The sequence below is a fragment of the Pseudopodoces humilis genome, chromosome 1, assembly GCF_049639895.1.
Source record: "Pseudopodoces humilis isolate 2021_Gansu_Grassland_sample_001 chromosome 1, ASM4963989v1, whole genome shotgun sequence".
NCBI lineage: Eukaryota > Metazoa > Chordata > Aves > Passeriformes > Paridae > Pseudopodoces > Pseudopodoces humilis.
The window spans coordinates 150,105,614-150,122,561 of record NC_142200.1 but is presented as its reverse complement, the minus strand read 5'-3'; the positions used below and the strand labels follow the sequence as shown (position 1 = coordinate 150,122,561).

Sequence of the window (16,948 nt, the reverse complement as noted above, 5' to 3'; positions counted from 1 at the left end):
TTTTCCTTTCCCATCCGCCTTTTTCCCTCTCCAGGTTCATTCTCCTTTCTCATCCACCCTTTTCCCTCTCCAGGTTCATTTTCCTTTCCCATCCACCTTTTTCCCTCTCCAGGTTCATTCTCCTTTCCCATCCGCCCTTTTCCCTCTCCAGGTTCATTCTCCTTTCCCACCCACCCTTTTCCCTCTCCAGGTTCATTCTCCTTTCTCATCCACCCTTTTCCCTCTCCAGGTTTTGTTCTCCTGCTGTACCGCTAGGTGGGCCAGAGCTACACCGCTGAGAGCCCCACCTCTCCCGCAGGAGACGGGCAGGGCAGGTGGCTCTGCCTCATCCCGGTGTCCAGGGGACAGGAGATGGAGGGAAGGACAGGAAGAGGTGGCAGAGAGCCCCAAGTTCCTCCTGGGGTCTCGCTGTCATCGAAACCCTGTCAGGAGAGGTGTCCTGTGACAAAGTGACCATCCCAGGGAAAGGAATCCAGCTGGGACAAAGCCACATCCCAGAGTGGTGACAAAGGCAAGAGCAGAGCCACCACCACCCATTCAAATCCTGTCCTTGTCACCTAAACCTGCCCTCCTAAAGCACCTCCTTGGTGGCCAGGGAGTTTATCAGAACCTGGAAATGCAAGGAAGAGTCAGCGCTGGTGCCTGTGGGAAAACTGGGGGAGCACAAAACGTGAGAGGGAACCCTCCTGAAAATAACATTTTTGTCACCCGAGGCTGGGTAGCAGAAATATAAAAGTCTGCATCTCAAATTCCAAAGGAAAGGATCCCCACCCATGGCAGATCTGCTCTGCTCTGCCGAAGGTCTGGGGCATCCCAGTGCGGCTCCTTGGGTGCTCTGCCTGCATCCTGCTGATGGATCCAATCCCTCCTGCCCTCCTGGGGTAAAATCACTGGATTTTACACTTTCAGCCACCCTCCATTTCCCTTAGGAGCCCTGAGACCAGAAGATAATACAATTACACAGAAATTTTTAAAATGAGAATCCGGGAGCAGCCAAAATTCCGATTACACGTGGAATAACCTGGGCACAGCACAGCCAGGGCCAGGGGTGTTTCGGGCAATGTCAAATGTTTGCAGTTCCCTTTCATGTCTGCTGTCCCCTCCCAGCTGAGGACGTCTCTTTGAAGCCTGAAGAGCTGAGAAACGCACCCAAATTTACCCCTGATTTGCTCAGTGCTATCAGTGCCTCTTCAGGGCCCAGGCAAGGGGGGATGGCCTGTGGGCATCTCAGCCCGTGGAGATGAGGCCAGAGCAGATCCCAAGCACGGGAAAGCAGCTCCAGGAGGAGCTCACCCCACCTCCACAGCCTGGAATGAGTCCCTCAGGTCTGCCCTGACCCCAGCCGAGGAGGGCTGGGCAGGGAGAGGAGGAAAGGTGGAATCATTTTTGTGAAAAACTCCTCTCCGGAGTGGGATCAACTTCTGGGCAGCAGCTACAGCCAGACCAGCTGGGCCTGTCTCCATGAGGGGACGTGAATTTGGCAGCACAATCCACCTTGTCACCAGTTCTGCCACTGGGTCACATCACGAGCCATATGTCACCCTTCTCCCTCCTCGTTCCCCACACCCACAAGGTGGGCTTTGACCAAATTGCCACTCCTGGGTGCGGGGACAACACGGCTGGGGTGGGTCTTGGTCTTGAGGGGCATTAAAAGTGAAAGATTAAAAATTGCACAAGCCAACAGGCCCGTGGCAAACCCTGCCCTCCTCCCCCCCAGCAGCCAGGAACCCAGAGTCCCAGCACTTGGATAATTCCATGTAAAATAAGATAGAAGTTTGGTTATTTTTTGATATCTGGGTTTCATTATTTTTTGATATCTGGGTCTCCCATGTGCTCTGGGGGTTCCACAGCTGGGCTGGCTTTAGGGAGGGTTGCAGAGCTGCCTGCTGGGGATTTACTGGTGCTCCCAGTGCTCCTGAGGAGCCACTCTGGGCTTTTGGGCACAGCAGGAAAACCAGGCTGTGGCGTTCTGCCACTGCCAGGGTGGCCACAGCATCCCTGGAGAGCAGAGGGCGATGAGTGGGGCAGGGAGTGAGTAAATTGTGAGTGGGGAGGATTAACCACAGCCGAGCCAGAGCCAATTCCAGCTGAAATTTGCAGAAGCAGAAAAATTGTCAGAGTTTGCATTCTGTGGGAATTCAGATAGGAAGGAGGGAAGGGGTGAATCACATTGGTGTCCTCCACTAAAATGAAACAAAACCTTCTTCCCCACAAGGAGCCCTCCCTGGCTCTCCATGAGGGTGATCTTCCCGTCCTGCAGCCATCACCGACCTCTCCCATGGAAGGGACAGGGGGGAAGGAGAGCAGGGGAAGTGGCTCACGGGGTATTTGAGATCTGTGGCCAGTCTGGATCCCTGCAAAGCTCCCTCATCTCTTTCCACAGGCTTCTCTGGGATGGGAGCATCCTGGGATGGGAGCTTCTCTGGGATGGGAGCATCCTGGGATGGGAGCTTCTCTGGGATGGGAGCATCCTGGGATGGGAGCTTCTCTGGGATGGGAGCATCCTGGGATGGGAGCTTCTCTGGGATGGGAGCATCCTGGATGTGCCTTTCTGAGGGCAGCTGCTCCCTGTGGTGGCTGCCTGCTCTGGGAATCGCTCATGTTCCTAAATCCAGCTCTCTTGACACACCCAAGTGGCTCCCGAAGATGCCAGCGGGGCCAGCAGGGTGAGTGAGCTCCGGGACAGACCCGGCAATGCCCTCACAGGACATTCCAGCCCCTCGTGACAACGAGTCCATTTCCTGCCATCCCCTTTTCCCTGTGCCGAGCTTGTCCAGCTCCTGCTCTCCTTGCAGCAGGGTTATTGTGGAGTTACAGAATCCTGGAATTGTTCAGGTTGGAAGGGACCTTCAAGACAATCCCATTCCACTACCCCAGGTTGCTCCAAGCCCCGTCCAACCTGGCCTTGGACGGTTCCAGGAGCAATCACAGCTTCTCTGGGCAGCTTCTCCCCTCGAAAATTCCCTCAAAACTCCCCGGATATTGACGAGAAAATCCAGGAGAGAAGAAGCCAAAGCCGCTCTGCTGTCACTGCACTGAGGGCCACGTCCTGCCCATCACAACAACACACAAATATCTGGGAAAAAAGGGATCAGCCTGGCCCTGAATCCATCCTTGGAAGAAAACCCTGCAGATTTGGGCAGCCGGGCAACCAGCAGTGCCACCTCCCTGGGGCTGTCCTGCATCCCTACTGTCCCTGGCAGCTTTTTTACCCATTCTAATGGCCTGCAAAACCTGGCCCTCGGAGCTCCAGGGGTACTGCTGCTAACAGATAACCCATGGCCAGGAGCATTCCTGGGGCCGGGAATAACCATTACAACACCCCAGAACCTTTTCATCGGCGTCATTAAAAGCTGCTGGCGTCAGAGCGAGGGGAAGCCACCCCATCCCGGGGCTGTGTGTGTGTGTGTGTCTGTGTGCCCCTGACAAAGTGGATTATCTCCATCCTCCCCGAGCGGCAGCTGCAGAGCAAAGAGGGGAAAAGGGAGAGTGGCTGAATTTGTACCTTCAGGTAAAGTTGCCTGCTGCTTCCTGGAGGGAGGGGCAGAGGCTTTGGGTGATGTTTAAAGCTCTCCCCAGGAACAAAAGGAGGTGGGGGGGGGATTAGCTCGACCCCTGGAAGGGATGCGTGTCCTGCCCCATCCACGCCGGCCTTTGCCGGGACCCCCACGCCCAGGCTGTGTGTGCGTGTGGTGTGTGTGTTCCAGTCTGCAGCGTGAGCAATTCCACTTGAAAAGACAGAGAAATCCCCTCCTTTGAAAGTCGCAGCGTTTGGTTCTTCCCAGTAATGCTATAATTGGATGGGATTTTCTCTTAATACACAGGGAAAGTCCTTAAGATGATTTTTCACACACCACCACCCCTCCTCCTTTTCCCTCATCCCACCTTATGCAATAAAACTCCCTCCTCCAGCCCCTTCGGCTGCTCCGGGGGGGGCGGCGGGGGGGTCGGATTTAATACCCTCGCTATAATTGCAGCATCAACACCGCGGGGATTTGCTGGGAGAGCCGAGCCGAGCATCCGTTCCCCCTCTGGAAGCCGCTGGGATCAGCCCGAGCTCGGCTCCGCGCAGCGATTACATCTCGGAGCACTTGCCAGAGCTCACATTTGCAATCGCTTGTCATCCAACCCGAAAGAAAATAATCAGGGCCCGACCCCTGCCAAATTCCCAGTGATTTAAATATCCCCGAATGAACTGCATTTCTAGTATAATTTCACTAGAATGAATATATCTCTCCATCTAGCTCCACACAAACATATCTTTATATATATGCATGTAAAGCCCTGTGTGTGTAAATAGAAATATTCCCTACTAAGGGAAAATATAAATGCGGCTCCTAATGAGGATGAAAGCGCATTTTGATTTGAGCTAATGCGGGGTTGCAAGGCTTCCCCCAACAAAGTCATTAAAAATTGTACCTCTCTTTGTTCCCTGCGAGCCACAGAATTTTCCTGATTCACAGATAAAATAAAAGCGAGCCAAAGAAATAAATAAAATCTCCTCCAGCTCCCTGAATCCTTAAAAAAAAAATAATAAATAAAAAAAGTGACAAAACTCGGGAAAAAAAAAATAAATAAAACGGGCAGCAAGCAGCTACAACTACCAAAAAAAAATAATAAATAAAACCGTGGAAAAGAGGATCGTTGTTGTTATTCCAGGGAGAAAATATCTCCTCGCTCATGCAGTGCCTCCATCCCCTCTTTTCGCCTCTCCAGCCCCCTTTCAAATGAGCCAGGGGAAGGGGGACGCCTGTCAGCTCTGGGTGACACTTGCTCCCAGCCCCAGCCAGCTTGAACCAATATGTTCCAGAGGAGCAGCAAATCCGGCCACGGACCACGAATCGAGGAGCTACATCTTTATAATAATATTAATAATGATTTCCCCCCCACTGCCGCCCCACCTTTTTTTTTTTTTTATTTTATTTTTTTTTTTTCCTCCTTTCTACCCCATTGGGGGGAAAAAAAAAAAAAAAAAATCGGAATTTTTGGGACGGCAGAAATCGCCCCCCACCACCGGCACTGAAAAGGGAGAAATTGGGACAATATGTAGAGAGAGAAATTAAGAAAAGAGCTCAATTACTGGTGCCCTGTGGGGTGGATCTGGTGGATGAAGTCGTTCGCAGCAGCTCCTTCCCAATGTCCGGGGCTGGGATTCCTGGAAATTGGGATGATCTGAAGGAGCCCTTTGGAGATTTGCATGGAAGAAGTCGATTTTTTAGCAGATGTCTTCAGTGGAGCTCTTGGATCCGCGGCTGCCTGGACTGGTGGGGAAGGGGGGTGCGTGCCTGGGGGGTGCCTGCGTGCCTGGGTGGAAATCCTCTGGTTTTTGGTTTTTTTTTCCGTGAAAAAAAGGAGGAAAAAAAGCCCCCAAAAAGAGACCAAGCGAAAGTTTCTAGAAAGTTGGTTCAAATGCATCCCAACAGTGAGGAAATGGGGCTTTGAGAAGAAGACAGAATGGCAAGAAGGAGAAATTTGAGAAAATAGTAATTTTTAAAAGAAGAAGAAGAAGAAAGAAAAAACCTTCACACTTTTTTTTTTTTACTTTTTTTTTTTACTTTTTTTTTTTTTTTTTTTTTTTGCATTTTAGTAGCTTCGACCCAGGGAGTGAAATCCGGGCAGGTTGTTATAGCTACCCAAATCCACAGGGGTCCCCCCTGTCTATTTAAACCCCCTAAATCTTCCTTCCCCTTTTTAAAACTACATTTTATCCCTTGGCTTGTGGGCCAACGTGCCCCCTAATGAGTATTAAAACACTATCTCCTTGCAATTAGCTCATTCCTGACTTCACGCTCCTGATTGACAGAACAAGCCAAAGCATCAGAATTCTCCCTTTGGCAATAAGTGCTAATTGGGTCCTTTTTAAGAGAGCTACTTCAAACTTTTTTTTTTTTTTCCTTCTTTTTTTTTTTTTTTTTTTTTTTTTTTAATATTTGCCTTCAGTGTCTTGGCTGAGAGAAGAGTTTTTTACCTCTCTGAGATTTTTTTTTTCCTTGAGAGTAGTAGAGGAAGCAAGAGAGGATTTACCTGGTCGGGTTGAGTTCACTTCATTTGACTTTTTTTTTTTTTTTTTAAATTATTGTTATTATTATTATTATTAAAATAATCATCCTGCCTCAGAAGAAAGGAAGGTTTTTGGCAACTCTGGTTAAAAAAAAAAAAAAAAAAGAAAGACAACTTTTCATCAATGGCCTCTTTTGGATATTTCCTGTTTCTTTGTGGGTTGAGTCAGGCTCTGTCAAGTTACCCAATCTGGTGGTAAGTTTTATTCTTCTTTTTTTTTTTTTTTTTTTTTTTTCGCTCATTTTCATTTATTTTTCCCCTCCTCTGTTTTCTCTGCAACCCCTGCGCTTAAGATGACTTGAAATTCTCCTTTCGTTGCCACTCAGCTAAAGAGGTGGGATTGTTCCAGCGCCAGCAAGTTCTTAGAACCTGCATTTCACCTCTTTTATTTATGCATTCACTTTGTTTATTTTGACTGGGTTATACCTGATCTCTCCTTCTCCTACTGTAAAAGAGAGAGAGCGAGAGGGAGCGATCGGAAAGTTTTGTTGTTTTTTTTTTTTTCTTCCTGAGTGCTTTGATCCTCTCCTGTGAAGAACAAAAGGCGCTGCCTGAATTAAAGAGATAATGATACAAGTTGACATGAGCATTTCAAGGTGATTTCGAGCTAGTCAGGTGGAAGGAAGGGGGGGAAAAGGAGGAAAACTTTTGGGTGGTTATTTTTTGGCTTTCCCCCCTTTCGCTTTAAGGAATACTGAGGAGAAAATTTTAAAAATAATAATAATAATAATAAATACGAGGGGGGGAATGTGAAGAAAGAGAGAGGAGGTGAAGGCTCCACAACCTGGGCTGTGGGAAGGCAGAGCAGGGAGCAGGCACGGGGCTGGGGGAGATAATTCCCGGCGCAAAATCCGCGGCTCCTTCTCGCCCCTTGCCCGGGGATGCGGCGCTTTTATTTTATTTTATTTTATTTTAATTTGGGACCGGAGGACGGGGAGCGGGGCGGGGGTCGCCTCTCCCGGCTTTTCTCCTTCTCCTCGCTTTGCACCCTACGCCTTTAAGAGCTTTTTCTCCCCCACAAAAAGCAAATGGTGCTGGGCAAGGCATGTAACTGCACGATCTGCACTAATTACCCCGCGGAGGTAATTGGGCTCGGGGAAGCCCTAGCGCGGGGAGGCTCCGCGGGCTGAGCCGGGGGGCTCCGAGCTGCCGACAGCTCCGAAACGCCCCCAACACCCCCCCCCCAAAAAAAAAAAATAACCCAAACAACCATCCCCGTCCTCATAATTAATTTTTAAAGTGCGTTGAATCCCCCACCCCGGATCGGCGGTCCCCCCCTGTCCGGCGGTGCAGAGGTGAGGGTGTTGAAGGCAGCAGCCTCTCCAACTATTTCAGGTATGTCTGAAAGCAGGGAATTCGTTGGGATGGGAGAAAAAAAAAAAAAAAAAAAGGGAAAAAAAAAAAAAGCAATAAAATGCAAATGTGTTCTTGGGAAGACAGGCAGCGAGAGCACCTGGACGGGAGTCATTAAAAAGCAATCTTTTATTCCCAGCCACCATCTAACTTATAATTAGAAACTCTGCTCGCATTCCTGATTGGAGAAGGAAACGCATTCCTTTAATACCGACATAAATATTCGCTTGTCACCCGGCGAGGGGAGCGCGGTCCCGGCCCCCCGGTCCCCCTGTCCCCTCGGTCCCCTCCGTCCCCTCCGTCCCCTCCGTCCCCGGAGCTGCGGGAAAAGGGGGAAAAAACTGGGAGAAAGGAGCTGGGAAGAGGGGCAGGAGGTTTCTTTCCAAGCCGGGGCATCAGGTGTGTGCGGGGGGGCGGCAGCGGCGACACTTGGGGGTTTGGGGTGGTTTTGTTCCAAGCAGCGGTTTCAGAGGTTTCTTTCGCAAGGAGAAACCCCCCTTAGGCCATGGAAATGCAAAGGAGCCTTGGACTGGGGTGGGGGAGTCGCGGGAGAAGCCGGGAGCTGTTGCATTGGCTGCCTAAATTCCCCCTCGCCCTCCCAACCCTTTCCCTCTTTATTTATCCTCAACCTTTCCCTCTTTATTTATCCCCAAGCAAGATATAAACCCCGCGGCTGGAGATGGGGAGCAGCCCTGGAAATGTGGGAATTGGGGCCTGGAAGGGGTCCCCAGGATGAGGATGCTGATGGGTTCCATGGGGACGTTGTTGTGTCCCCATCCCAACAACGGGAGGGGAAGTTCCCTTTTCTCCTAGGCCAGCTCAGCTGTTCCCAAATTTACCAAGTCGACCGTGCTGCTTTATTTGATTTTAATTTAATTTTGCTCTGCTCTTTTGTGTCGCTGTTCTTTTTCTGGGTTTTTTTTTGGAAGAGAGAAGCAGGAATTTTTTAGTTTGGGCATGCAAGCAGCAAACATCCCATCCCAACCATCTCTGCTTAAAGCCTCCCCTCCATCAGCTCACGGTGATTTGGGTGTTTAGAGCAGAAAATCTGTCATTTACCACCCCCAAACCGTGCCCTCTCCTCACTAATCGTTTCTAATTAAAGCATCAACTCATCCTAAAGCACACGGGGCTGTGGATATTTACACTTGGGGAAAATCGGTGCAAAAATCTGACTGAGAAGTTCTGTTTTCCTCTGGGTTTTGCTTAATTGTTGTCCCAAAATTAGGGGGAAATGTAAATTCGGCAGGGGGATCAAGTGCTGCTGTGAGTTCTGTCTTCCTCTCACAGCTTCTTTTTCGGCCGAGCTGTTAAAATTGCTGCTCCCACCATGGCACAGGGCACCTGTTTAAATCAGAACGAGCAGATTCCCACAATCCCGGGAGCTTTGGGAAAAGTTCGGTGCAGGGAAAGGGAAAGGATCCCTTGGAGCAGCGATGCTCCCACGCTCCATCCGTGATGATGCTGGGGAGGCTCTGTGAGCTCCTTAAAAACCAGCAAAAAAAAAGAATTTACAGGCTGGGATAAAAGAGGCTTTGAAAATAATTGCTTAAAAATAATCAAAGAAGAGGGGCTGGCTGGTGTGGGGAGTGATGAGCCAAGTTTTAGGGGTGTGCTGGTGGGGTTTATTGTGCCACAGGAGCCCCACGGGACCTCCTCCAGTGCTGAGCTCTTCGACCTAAAGCAACTCCTGGGAGCAGCAACAGGCTCTTCCACACCCAGGGGGCCAGATTAACAGCAAAAATCAGATAGTTTTTGGGTTTTGCTCCTTTTTTTTTTTTTTTAAATGTTAGTGCTGTTCATTTTTTGGTTTGTTTAAAAAAAAAAAAAATAGATAAAAGAGATTGGAAGGAGCGAAGGAAGGCTGAGGGAATTCTGGAGCGAAGTTCATGGGTAAGGGAGGATTAAATGGAACCTGTTCCCTGTCCTAGGGGAGTCTGGGGTCTGTGGGGAGCAGCATGAACAGAATTTAAACTTTTTTCCACTGACTTGACCAACTCCACATGGAATGGGGAAAAAAAAAAAGCCTTTCATTTTATTTATTGTAATTTTTTAATCCGTGCTAAGTGGCCTGGCTTGGTCTGAACACAGCCAGTGGGCAGAAATGATTCAGAAAGGAGAAGGGTTGGATTCAGGAGGGGGAAAAAAAAAAATCAAGGAAAATTAACACAGAGCTTCCACGATGGGAATCTTAATCTCCTGCAGCCCAGGATGCTGCTCCTGCGGGAGATGGTCCCAGGAGAGGTTCCCTGGGCTGAACTGGAAGTATAGGGAGACCCCTTTGCTGTAGGGAAAACTAACTGGCATCATTTTTCCTGGGTGTGAGGCAGCTTTGGGATGTGTGTGGTTAAATTCTGTGCCTGGAGAGGGATGGGAAGAGGAGTTCTGATGGAACAACAGCCACTGGCTGGGGTTTGATGTGGTGGCATCGCTCTGGGTGCAGTGTCTGTCCCTCCCTCTGTCCTGCTGGGCCTGGTGGGGCTCCCATCCCCTCTGCTGCTCTCACAGCTCGTGTCACACCCAGAGTGGGGTGGGATGGGGTCAGCCCCATGAGAAGCTGGGAAATATCAGTGAGCAGTGTTCCTGGAGGTGCCAGGAGGATGTGAAGGGTGTGGGGATGTGTGTGGAGGCATTTCCCTGCCTGTGGCCTGGCTTTGCTCTCACTGCCAGCGCTGGCCACAGCAGCTCCATCATTTCCTCGCCCGTGCAGGATGAAGCTGTGCTGTCCTGCAGGATCCCAGAGATCCTGGGAGAGCTGGGAGAGGGATCTAACAGCTCTCTCCATCTGAACTTTTTGCAGTTCAGGGAATGTTAAGCTGGAGCAGCGGTGAGGCCACTCCAGCAGTGCTCAGGTGCAGCACCTGAGCCCGTCCCTGTTCTGTGGCATCAACACCACAGCAGGAGCAGTGCAGGGATGAGCTCCTGGCGTGTGCTCTCTGCTCTTTTCTGGCATCTGCTCCCCTCAACGTGGGTGGAACAGCCCCCATTTTAAAGTGTGTCCAGTCCAGGCCAGGTCCTGGCTCCCATGGGAAACCCAACCCTTGTCTGCTGCGAGCCCTGCAGAACCAGGGAGCTCACCTGAGCGACAGCCTGAGCCAGGGGCTGTCACCAGGGCTCCTAAAGCAATCTCTAGAGCTCAGAGGTATGAATTGCATCTCCCCACTTCTCTGCTCTGTTGGCCAGGCTGAGGAGCTGGAATTCATCCTCACCTCCTCCCCTCCTCCGGCTGGTTGTGGTGAGATGTTAAAATCCATCAGTGTAGCGGTGCAATCACTCCACATCCATCCCTCTCCCACCCATCCCAGACCTCAGAATTGCCTTTTTGCACCTGTCCCTTTTATTCCAGCAGCATCTGACCCAGCCCTGTTTTTCCAGGCAGAGGTTAATCGCAGAGTGATGGTTTAGGCCCCTCTCAGAGGGGTTTAGGACACTCTCCCCAGTCTGGGTTTGGGATGGGTGGTGTGCACCCAAGCAGCAGTGAAGCCGAGGGAAAAGGATCAAGGTGATATTTGTGTGTAGATCTGAGGGTTAAAAAACAGCTCTTGCCCATTCTGTGTGCAAAAGGGAAGGGAAATCTCTTTTTGGTGGGACTGCAGAAACAAACTCTGATGGTGTTTGTGATGCTCCTGGCAGAGTCCAGTTGGGGTGAGATTCAATGACTGGACCGAGGTCACACCAGGAGGTTTTTTCTCAGTAGGAACTGAAAATTTCGCAAGGTCTTAGCAAGAAGTCCCCATTTGAAACATGGGGTGGGCTGGGACTTTCCTAAAGAAAATCCCAAATCCCTCATCTACTCAGCTTTCAGACTCATTTTATCAAATTATGTTGTTTTGCTACATATTAATTGATTTCTTTTCTTTCTGTTTTGAGAGGACTTTATTAGATAAATTAACCTGAAAACCAGCAACTTGAAATTCAAAGCATTGTCTGAAGGAATTGCATCCAATAAAAAGCCTTTCCTAACTAAGATAAAGAAAAGTGAATCCTTTTGCTCCCCAGCTGTTTCCAGGTAACCTTGGAGGTGAAACCTGTCCTTTGCAGACATTTGAACACCTCTGAGAATTTTCACTGGAAAAGTTTGGAGCACTTGGAATAGTTCGTGTTGGAAGGAACCTTTTAAAGCTCATCTAGTGCTGCAGTGAGCAGGGACATCTTCAGCCGGGGTAGCTGAAATTGAGGGATGGGAATTCCAGCGCTTTCTGTTAGCCAAAAAAAGAGTTTTTGACCACTCCTTCTAAAAGGTTCAGGCTGGAGGAGCCTTGATTCTTTACTGATTTTTCTTAGAAAGGAAAGCCAAGGATTGCTGATTGCAGCGGGGGAAATCGGGCTGACTCACTGGTGCCTCCATCCCAAACCTGCGGGATCCCGTTCCCGCTCGCATCCTGCTCCCTTCCCACCCAGCTCCAGCAACGCTGCTGCTTCTCCAGTCCCTGCACCAATTCCTGCATCACTGGCGCTCAGAGTGGGCGCAAAAACAGCAGCAGGAGGAGATCACTCCCTGTTAGACCTCACTGGGAGAAAATGATTTTCCTTTGCGTGCGCGGGAGCGCCGGGAGATCCCACCGGGACAGGGAGATCCCACCGGGACAAGGGCAGGGAGATCCCACCGGGACAGGGAAATCCCACCGGGACAGGGAAATCCCACCGGGACAAGGGCAGGGAGATCCCACCGGGACAGGGAAATCCCACCGGGACAAGGGCAGGGAGATCCCACCGGGACAGGGAAATCCCACCAGGACAAGCGGGGGTTGGTCCTGGGCTTTGCCCTTGCCCAGCGCTCCCCGAGTTCGTGGTTCAAAGCTCCCTTGGGGCATTCCTAAGGGCTTTGCCGGGCACAGTGACAGCGTTTAGCGTTGCACAAGGCGTGCGGGGGGAATCCTGCGGGCACCGAGTCAGGATGCTCCCTTGGGACAGGAGCCGAGCACTCCAGGGACAGCGCTCCTGGGTGTGACAGCCTGGTCCTGCCAGCGGGGACCCAGCGCTGCCACCCACATCCCCCTGAAATTCCCCGCCCAGAGCAGGGCTGCGCTCGTGCTGGCTTCCCAAAAAAAACCCTGTGGGGATGGAGAGTGTGGCTGGAAAGAGGGGAGGAGGATGAGGGAGGTCTGGAGGTCGTGGCTGGGACGGAGAAGGTTCCAAAGAGGCACCCCCTGACTTCTGGTGACGTGGATGGAGCTGGGGGATCTCTGCCCAGGCAGGTGGTGGCTGGCCCTGGGGTTAAACCCTGGAACACGGGGAAAGGAGGGGATTTGGCAGGGGAGAAGCAGTGGCAGGAGCACAGAGGTCTTGTGTTCAGCCAAGGCTGGACAGGGCTCAGCCCCAAGGCTGCAGCAGGAGTGTCCCCAGCCCAAAAGGTCTCTCTAAACCCATCTCTGCTTTGCTGCCACCCCCCAGAGACAAAACCCAGAGCCAGGACAGTTCAGTGGGGCTTAATACTGCAACTGGAGGAGCACTTGGGCAGGAGCCTTCCCATGGGACATCCATCAGGGCTTTGCTGGATCAGGTCTAGGGTTGGTCTTGCAGAAAATCCACTCATGAAACTGTCCATGCCAACTGTTTCCAGCTATCCTGTGCCTTTCGTGGTGCTCTTTTTCCCTTTTGTCACTTAAAAGTACCAGGATTTGTTTTAATGTCACATTTAATTTGTTTCTGTTGTCTGCACCACCTGTAAAAATCCATCAGTTCCTGAGTTCACTACGAATTCTACCGGAACTCACAAAAAACAAGGGGAGGGAAGGAGAGCTGATACATTAACTCCCTTGTTCTAAACTCCTAACATAGGGCATGGCTTTTAAAAGCAGCCTGGGAGCCAGGGGAGAGCGTTCTGCATCACAAAGGTGTTGTTTGTCCCTCTTCCTGGTTTGTCACCTGCATATTCACAGTCCCCTTCCCATCTGGGTGCTGCTGCTACCCAGAGAGAGCTTTGCATTTGTAGAGACTGGGCCATCAAAGGAGTTCAAGGTGCCTTTGGTCTCCTCCTCACTCCAGTTTCTGTCCTGGTGTTAAACCAGTCACTCATTCTTCTATGGATACAGTGATAATTATTAGCAGGGATGCTGCTGCTCTTTCCCAAGGTGGATGTTCCTTCATGCTCTTGGTGTGAAATTCTTTTCTCCCTGCTTCACCAGCAAAGTCACATCAGAGCACGAGGGCTGGTTCCCTCCTCACCTCACCAGCCTTGCAAGGGATTCCAGGGCTCTGGGATGGTCGTTCCTCCTCTCCCATGGGGTTCTTTAGGCTCAAAGGGTGCTGGAGAAGGCTCAGAGAGTGCCTCAGGCTCAGAGCATGGCAGACCATCACATTTCCAGCCTGGCCTGGGGTTCATCACAGGTTTGGGAGCTTTCCTGGTTGCCAGGCACCATTCCCAGTGTCTCCAGTTTAAAGATGCCTCCCTGGAATGGCATCCAGCCCACAAATGGAGATGCCCATGCACAGGTTCTACTGCCAGGTCCAGGTGCTTGGTGACATCCTGACCATCCTCAGAGGCCTGGCAGGGATTGTAACAATCCTCCTGCCCCTTTCTTGGCAGCAGCTGCAGGGAGACCCATTAGGAAAATCCCAGAGCATCTCCGCATCACTCCGTGTCCACCTGCAGCCTTGGGGTAGAATTCACCTCATCCATCACATGTCTGCAATTCCCATCTCTCCATCCAAGCCAGGGGCTCTTGGCCCCTTTCTCTGAGGAGAGCTGGGCACTTTGTTCTGCTCCGATTCACATCCCAGGTGTCTGATGGAGCGTGACTGGTGAAATCCTCTGTGCCAGTGGAAGGGTTGAGGAGACCAGCTCAGAGGTTTCACCACGAGTGTCATCCAGGTTTAGTCAGAACACACCCAAAACAGAAGTCTTTGCGCCCTTGCCTGTTTCTCTCATGGGTAAAATCAAGTCATGGACTTTTCATCCATCATTTCCCTGAATTTTATAGTCTCTTTAGTGCTCATTGGTGCATTGGAATGGGTGCAGGAGCATTCATGACTTCCAGGCTGGTACTAAAAACCTCTAGACCACCCCTCTCCTCAGGAAATTCATGTTTTGTCCAGTCTCAGCCCAGCTGCTGGAAACCTCAGCAGTTTGAGGGTTTTGCAGCTTCCTCTGTAACATATTTAATTCTGCCTTTAATCCAGGAGACTCCAGAGAACAATGCATCTTCCTCATGCTCTTGGACACATCCAGAGCCTCCCACCAACCCCCAGTCATGCCCACAAATCATTACCTCAAAATTGTGACAGAACTTTATCTCAGAACCTCTTAAAGAGGGATTGGAAGTGTTTTCCCTGTGGCCCTGTCCTGACAGTTATCTTGGCAGAGGGACACAGCCACAGACGTTTCTGCATTTCAAGAATTCATCTGACTTCGCTTTGCTTTCAGTTCTCTGAAATCAAACCCTTCCCCCATTTTCCCAGGCTGTGCCTCTTCATTTCACTTTCCAGGACTGTATTTCCTCTACATTTCTGCTGGAAGATGCAGTTTTATGGCAAAAATCACGCTCTCCCATCTTTCCAGGGAAGTCAGCGCTGTCCAACAGAACTCACACCATGGGATGGAGCAGGGAGGAAAGGCAGAGCCCTTCTCTGCTGCAGCTGAGCCTGTGAGACGAATCCAAACTGCTCTGGGCAGAGCAGGAGCTCCTTGTGCTTCCAGAGGGGAGCACCTTGTCTAATAGAGATATTTCCCCAGGGGTGGGAAGGAAGGAATAAAACTCCTTGAACAGCTGCCAAGCTTTCCATTCAGCCTGTCCCTCTGCCCCCACCAGAACAACAATGGAGCCTGTTGCTAGACAGGGATGTCTGGCATGACAGAAAACAGCTCTAAATCCTCAGCAGGCCGAGGGACACGAGGGAGAATTCCTGATTTTTCCTGAGCCTGCTGTAGCTGGAAGAAATGGGACAGTCTGGATGGGTAGGAGTCCATCCAAAACCCAGTGAATGTCAGGGAAATACCACTGGGCATGGGATGAGATTTGAAGAATTTACTGGGAGGCCCACAGCTCCTTCAGAGGCACAAAAATCTGGTTAATGCCGTTCTTTTGGGAGATCTGTGGTTGGTTTCTATCCTTCCTGGAGGGAAAATCTTCCTGAGTATTTTACAGTGAAGTTTCCTTTAGAGTTAGCGGTGAGAGATGAGCTACAGCTCATCTGACATCTGTCAGACATTTACTCTGGGATGAGATAAATCCCATCCCAGCCATGCCATCCTGGAAGAGAATCCTGGATGACTGGGGCAAAGATATCTCCCTTTAGACAGGTGAGGTTTGGCTTTGAAATACCCCTGAAAGTTAGGAGCATCTGGGCATTTTATGATCTACATAGATATGTGGAGTGCTGAAAGAGGAAGTTTCCATTGGAGCACCCTTCAATGTGAATATTTAGTGACCAAATTACCTTTAAAAAAATCTTCACTTGAAATCCTGGTGTTGCTTTCCACAGGTGTGGAAGAATTGAGCAAAAAATCCCCGGTCTCAGAGAGGCATTTGAAGGGAATTCTTGTGAGGTTTCAATTTCCTGCATGTTCTGGGAGCAGCCATCGAGATGAATTTGATGTGGAATAAGTTACATTAGTGATCCAGAGCAGGAGAGCTGGGTACCACTTTGATCCTGTGGATTTGGGATGGTGAAGAGCCATCCTGAAGGCTCTGAGGACAGGGTCCTTCTGTGGATCAGAGAATTCCAGAATGGTTTGGGTTGGAAGGGACTTCAGAGCCCATCCAGTTCTACCCCATGCCATGGGCAGGGACACATCCCACTATCCCAGGTGGTTCAGAGCCCCATCCACACTTCTGATATATTCTATTATTTTCCTACAGTGCAGGACTTAGAGACTGGGAAGCTCAGCCCAGCCTATCCCCTTTCCCAGCAGTGTGCTGATTTTTGGAATCTGTAGAATTAATATAGTTTTTTTGGAAATCTATAGAATCTGTTATTTGAAATAGATATCTTTGAAATCGAGCTGCTCTGCTGCAGCAGTAGCAGGGCTGTGGTTGGGTCATCCCCTGGAAAGATTTGCTGCTAGAAGTGCTCAGACAGAACAAGAGGATGGGTGGGAAGGACAGGAGGGAAGTGTGGGGCTACTTTGGCACACAATTTGTGCTTTATGCCTCAGATTTATTGATGGCATTGCTGCAGCGTGATCAATTAGCTGATTTTATTGAGCTGCCCCTTGTCAGTGACTGGTCCATGAATATCCTCAGCTCATTCTGAGTGTGAGGAAAAGTGGATTAGCTCTGTTGCTTTTTTTGAAGTGCTTATTTCCTCTCACATGCTGCAGAGAGAAGAGACTTTAAGCAGCACAGATTTAGCTGTCTAACTCTCAAACACCTCGGGTTAGCTGAGCTCCATCCCACTGTGGGTTTGCAAAAATAGGCGTGACCGCTTCTCCCACCATTAAATCCAGAAATCACCTCATCCATCCTCACGTGCTCCAGGCTGGATTAAATCTGCCTAAATCAGAATTGTGAAGAAGTCATGGATATAAGCACTGGGTTAACACTGAGTCATTGCTAACAGGAATGTCATCTGGAGAAGGAAGGAGCTTACTGGA

General features: G+C 50.3%; 1 protein-coding gene across 1 annotated transcript in view; it reads left to right on the top strand.

Annotated features, from left to right (window-relative positions):
• Nucleotides 1-6,184: 6,184 nt before the first annotated feature.
• The window catches only part of WNT3A (Wnt family member 3A), an 84,081-nt gene continuing 73,317 nt past the window's right edge, over nucleotides 6,185-16,948 (top strand). Inside the window, exon 1 of the mRNA XM_005527800.2 lies at nucleotides 6,185-6,255. Coding sequence (XP_005527857.1) covers nucleotides 6,185-6,255 — 71 coding nt within the window. The remainder of the gene's footprint in view (nucleotides 6,256-16,948) is intronic.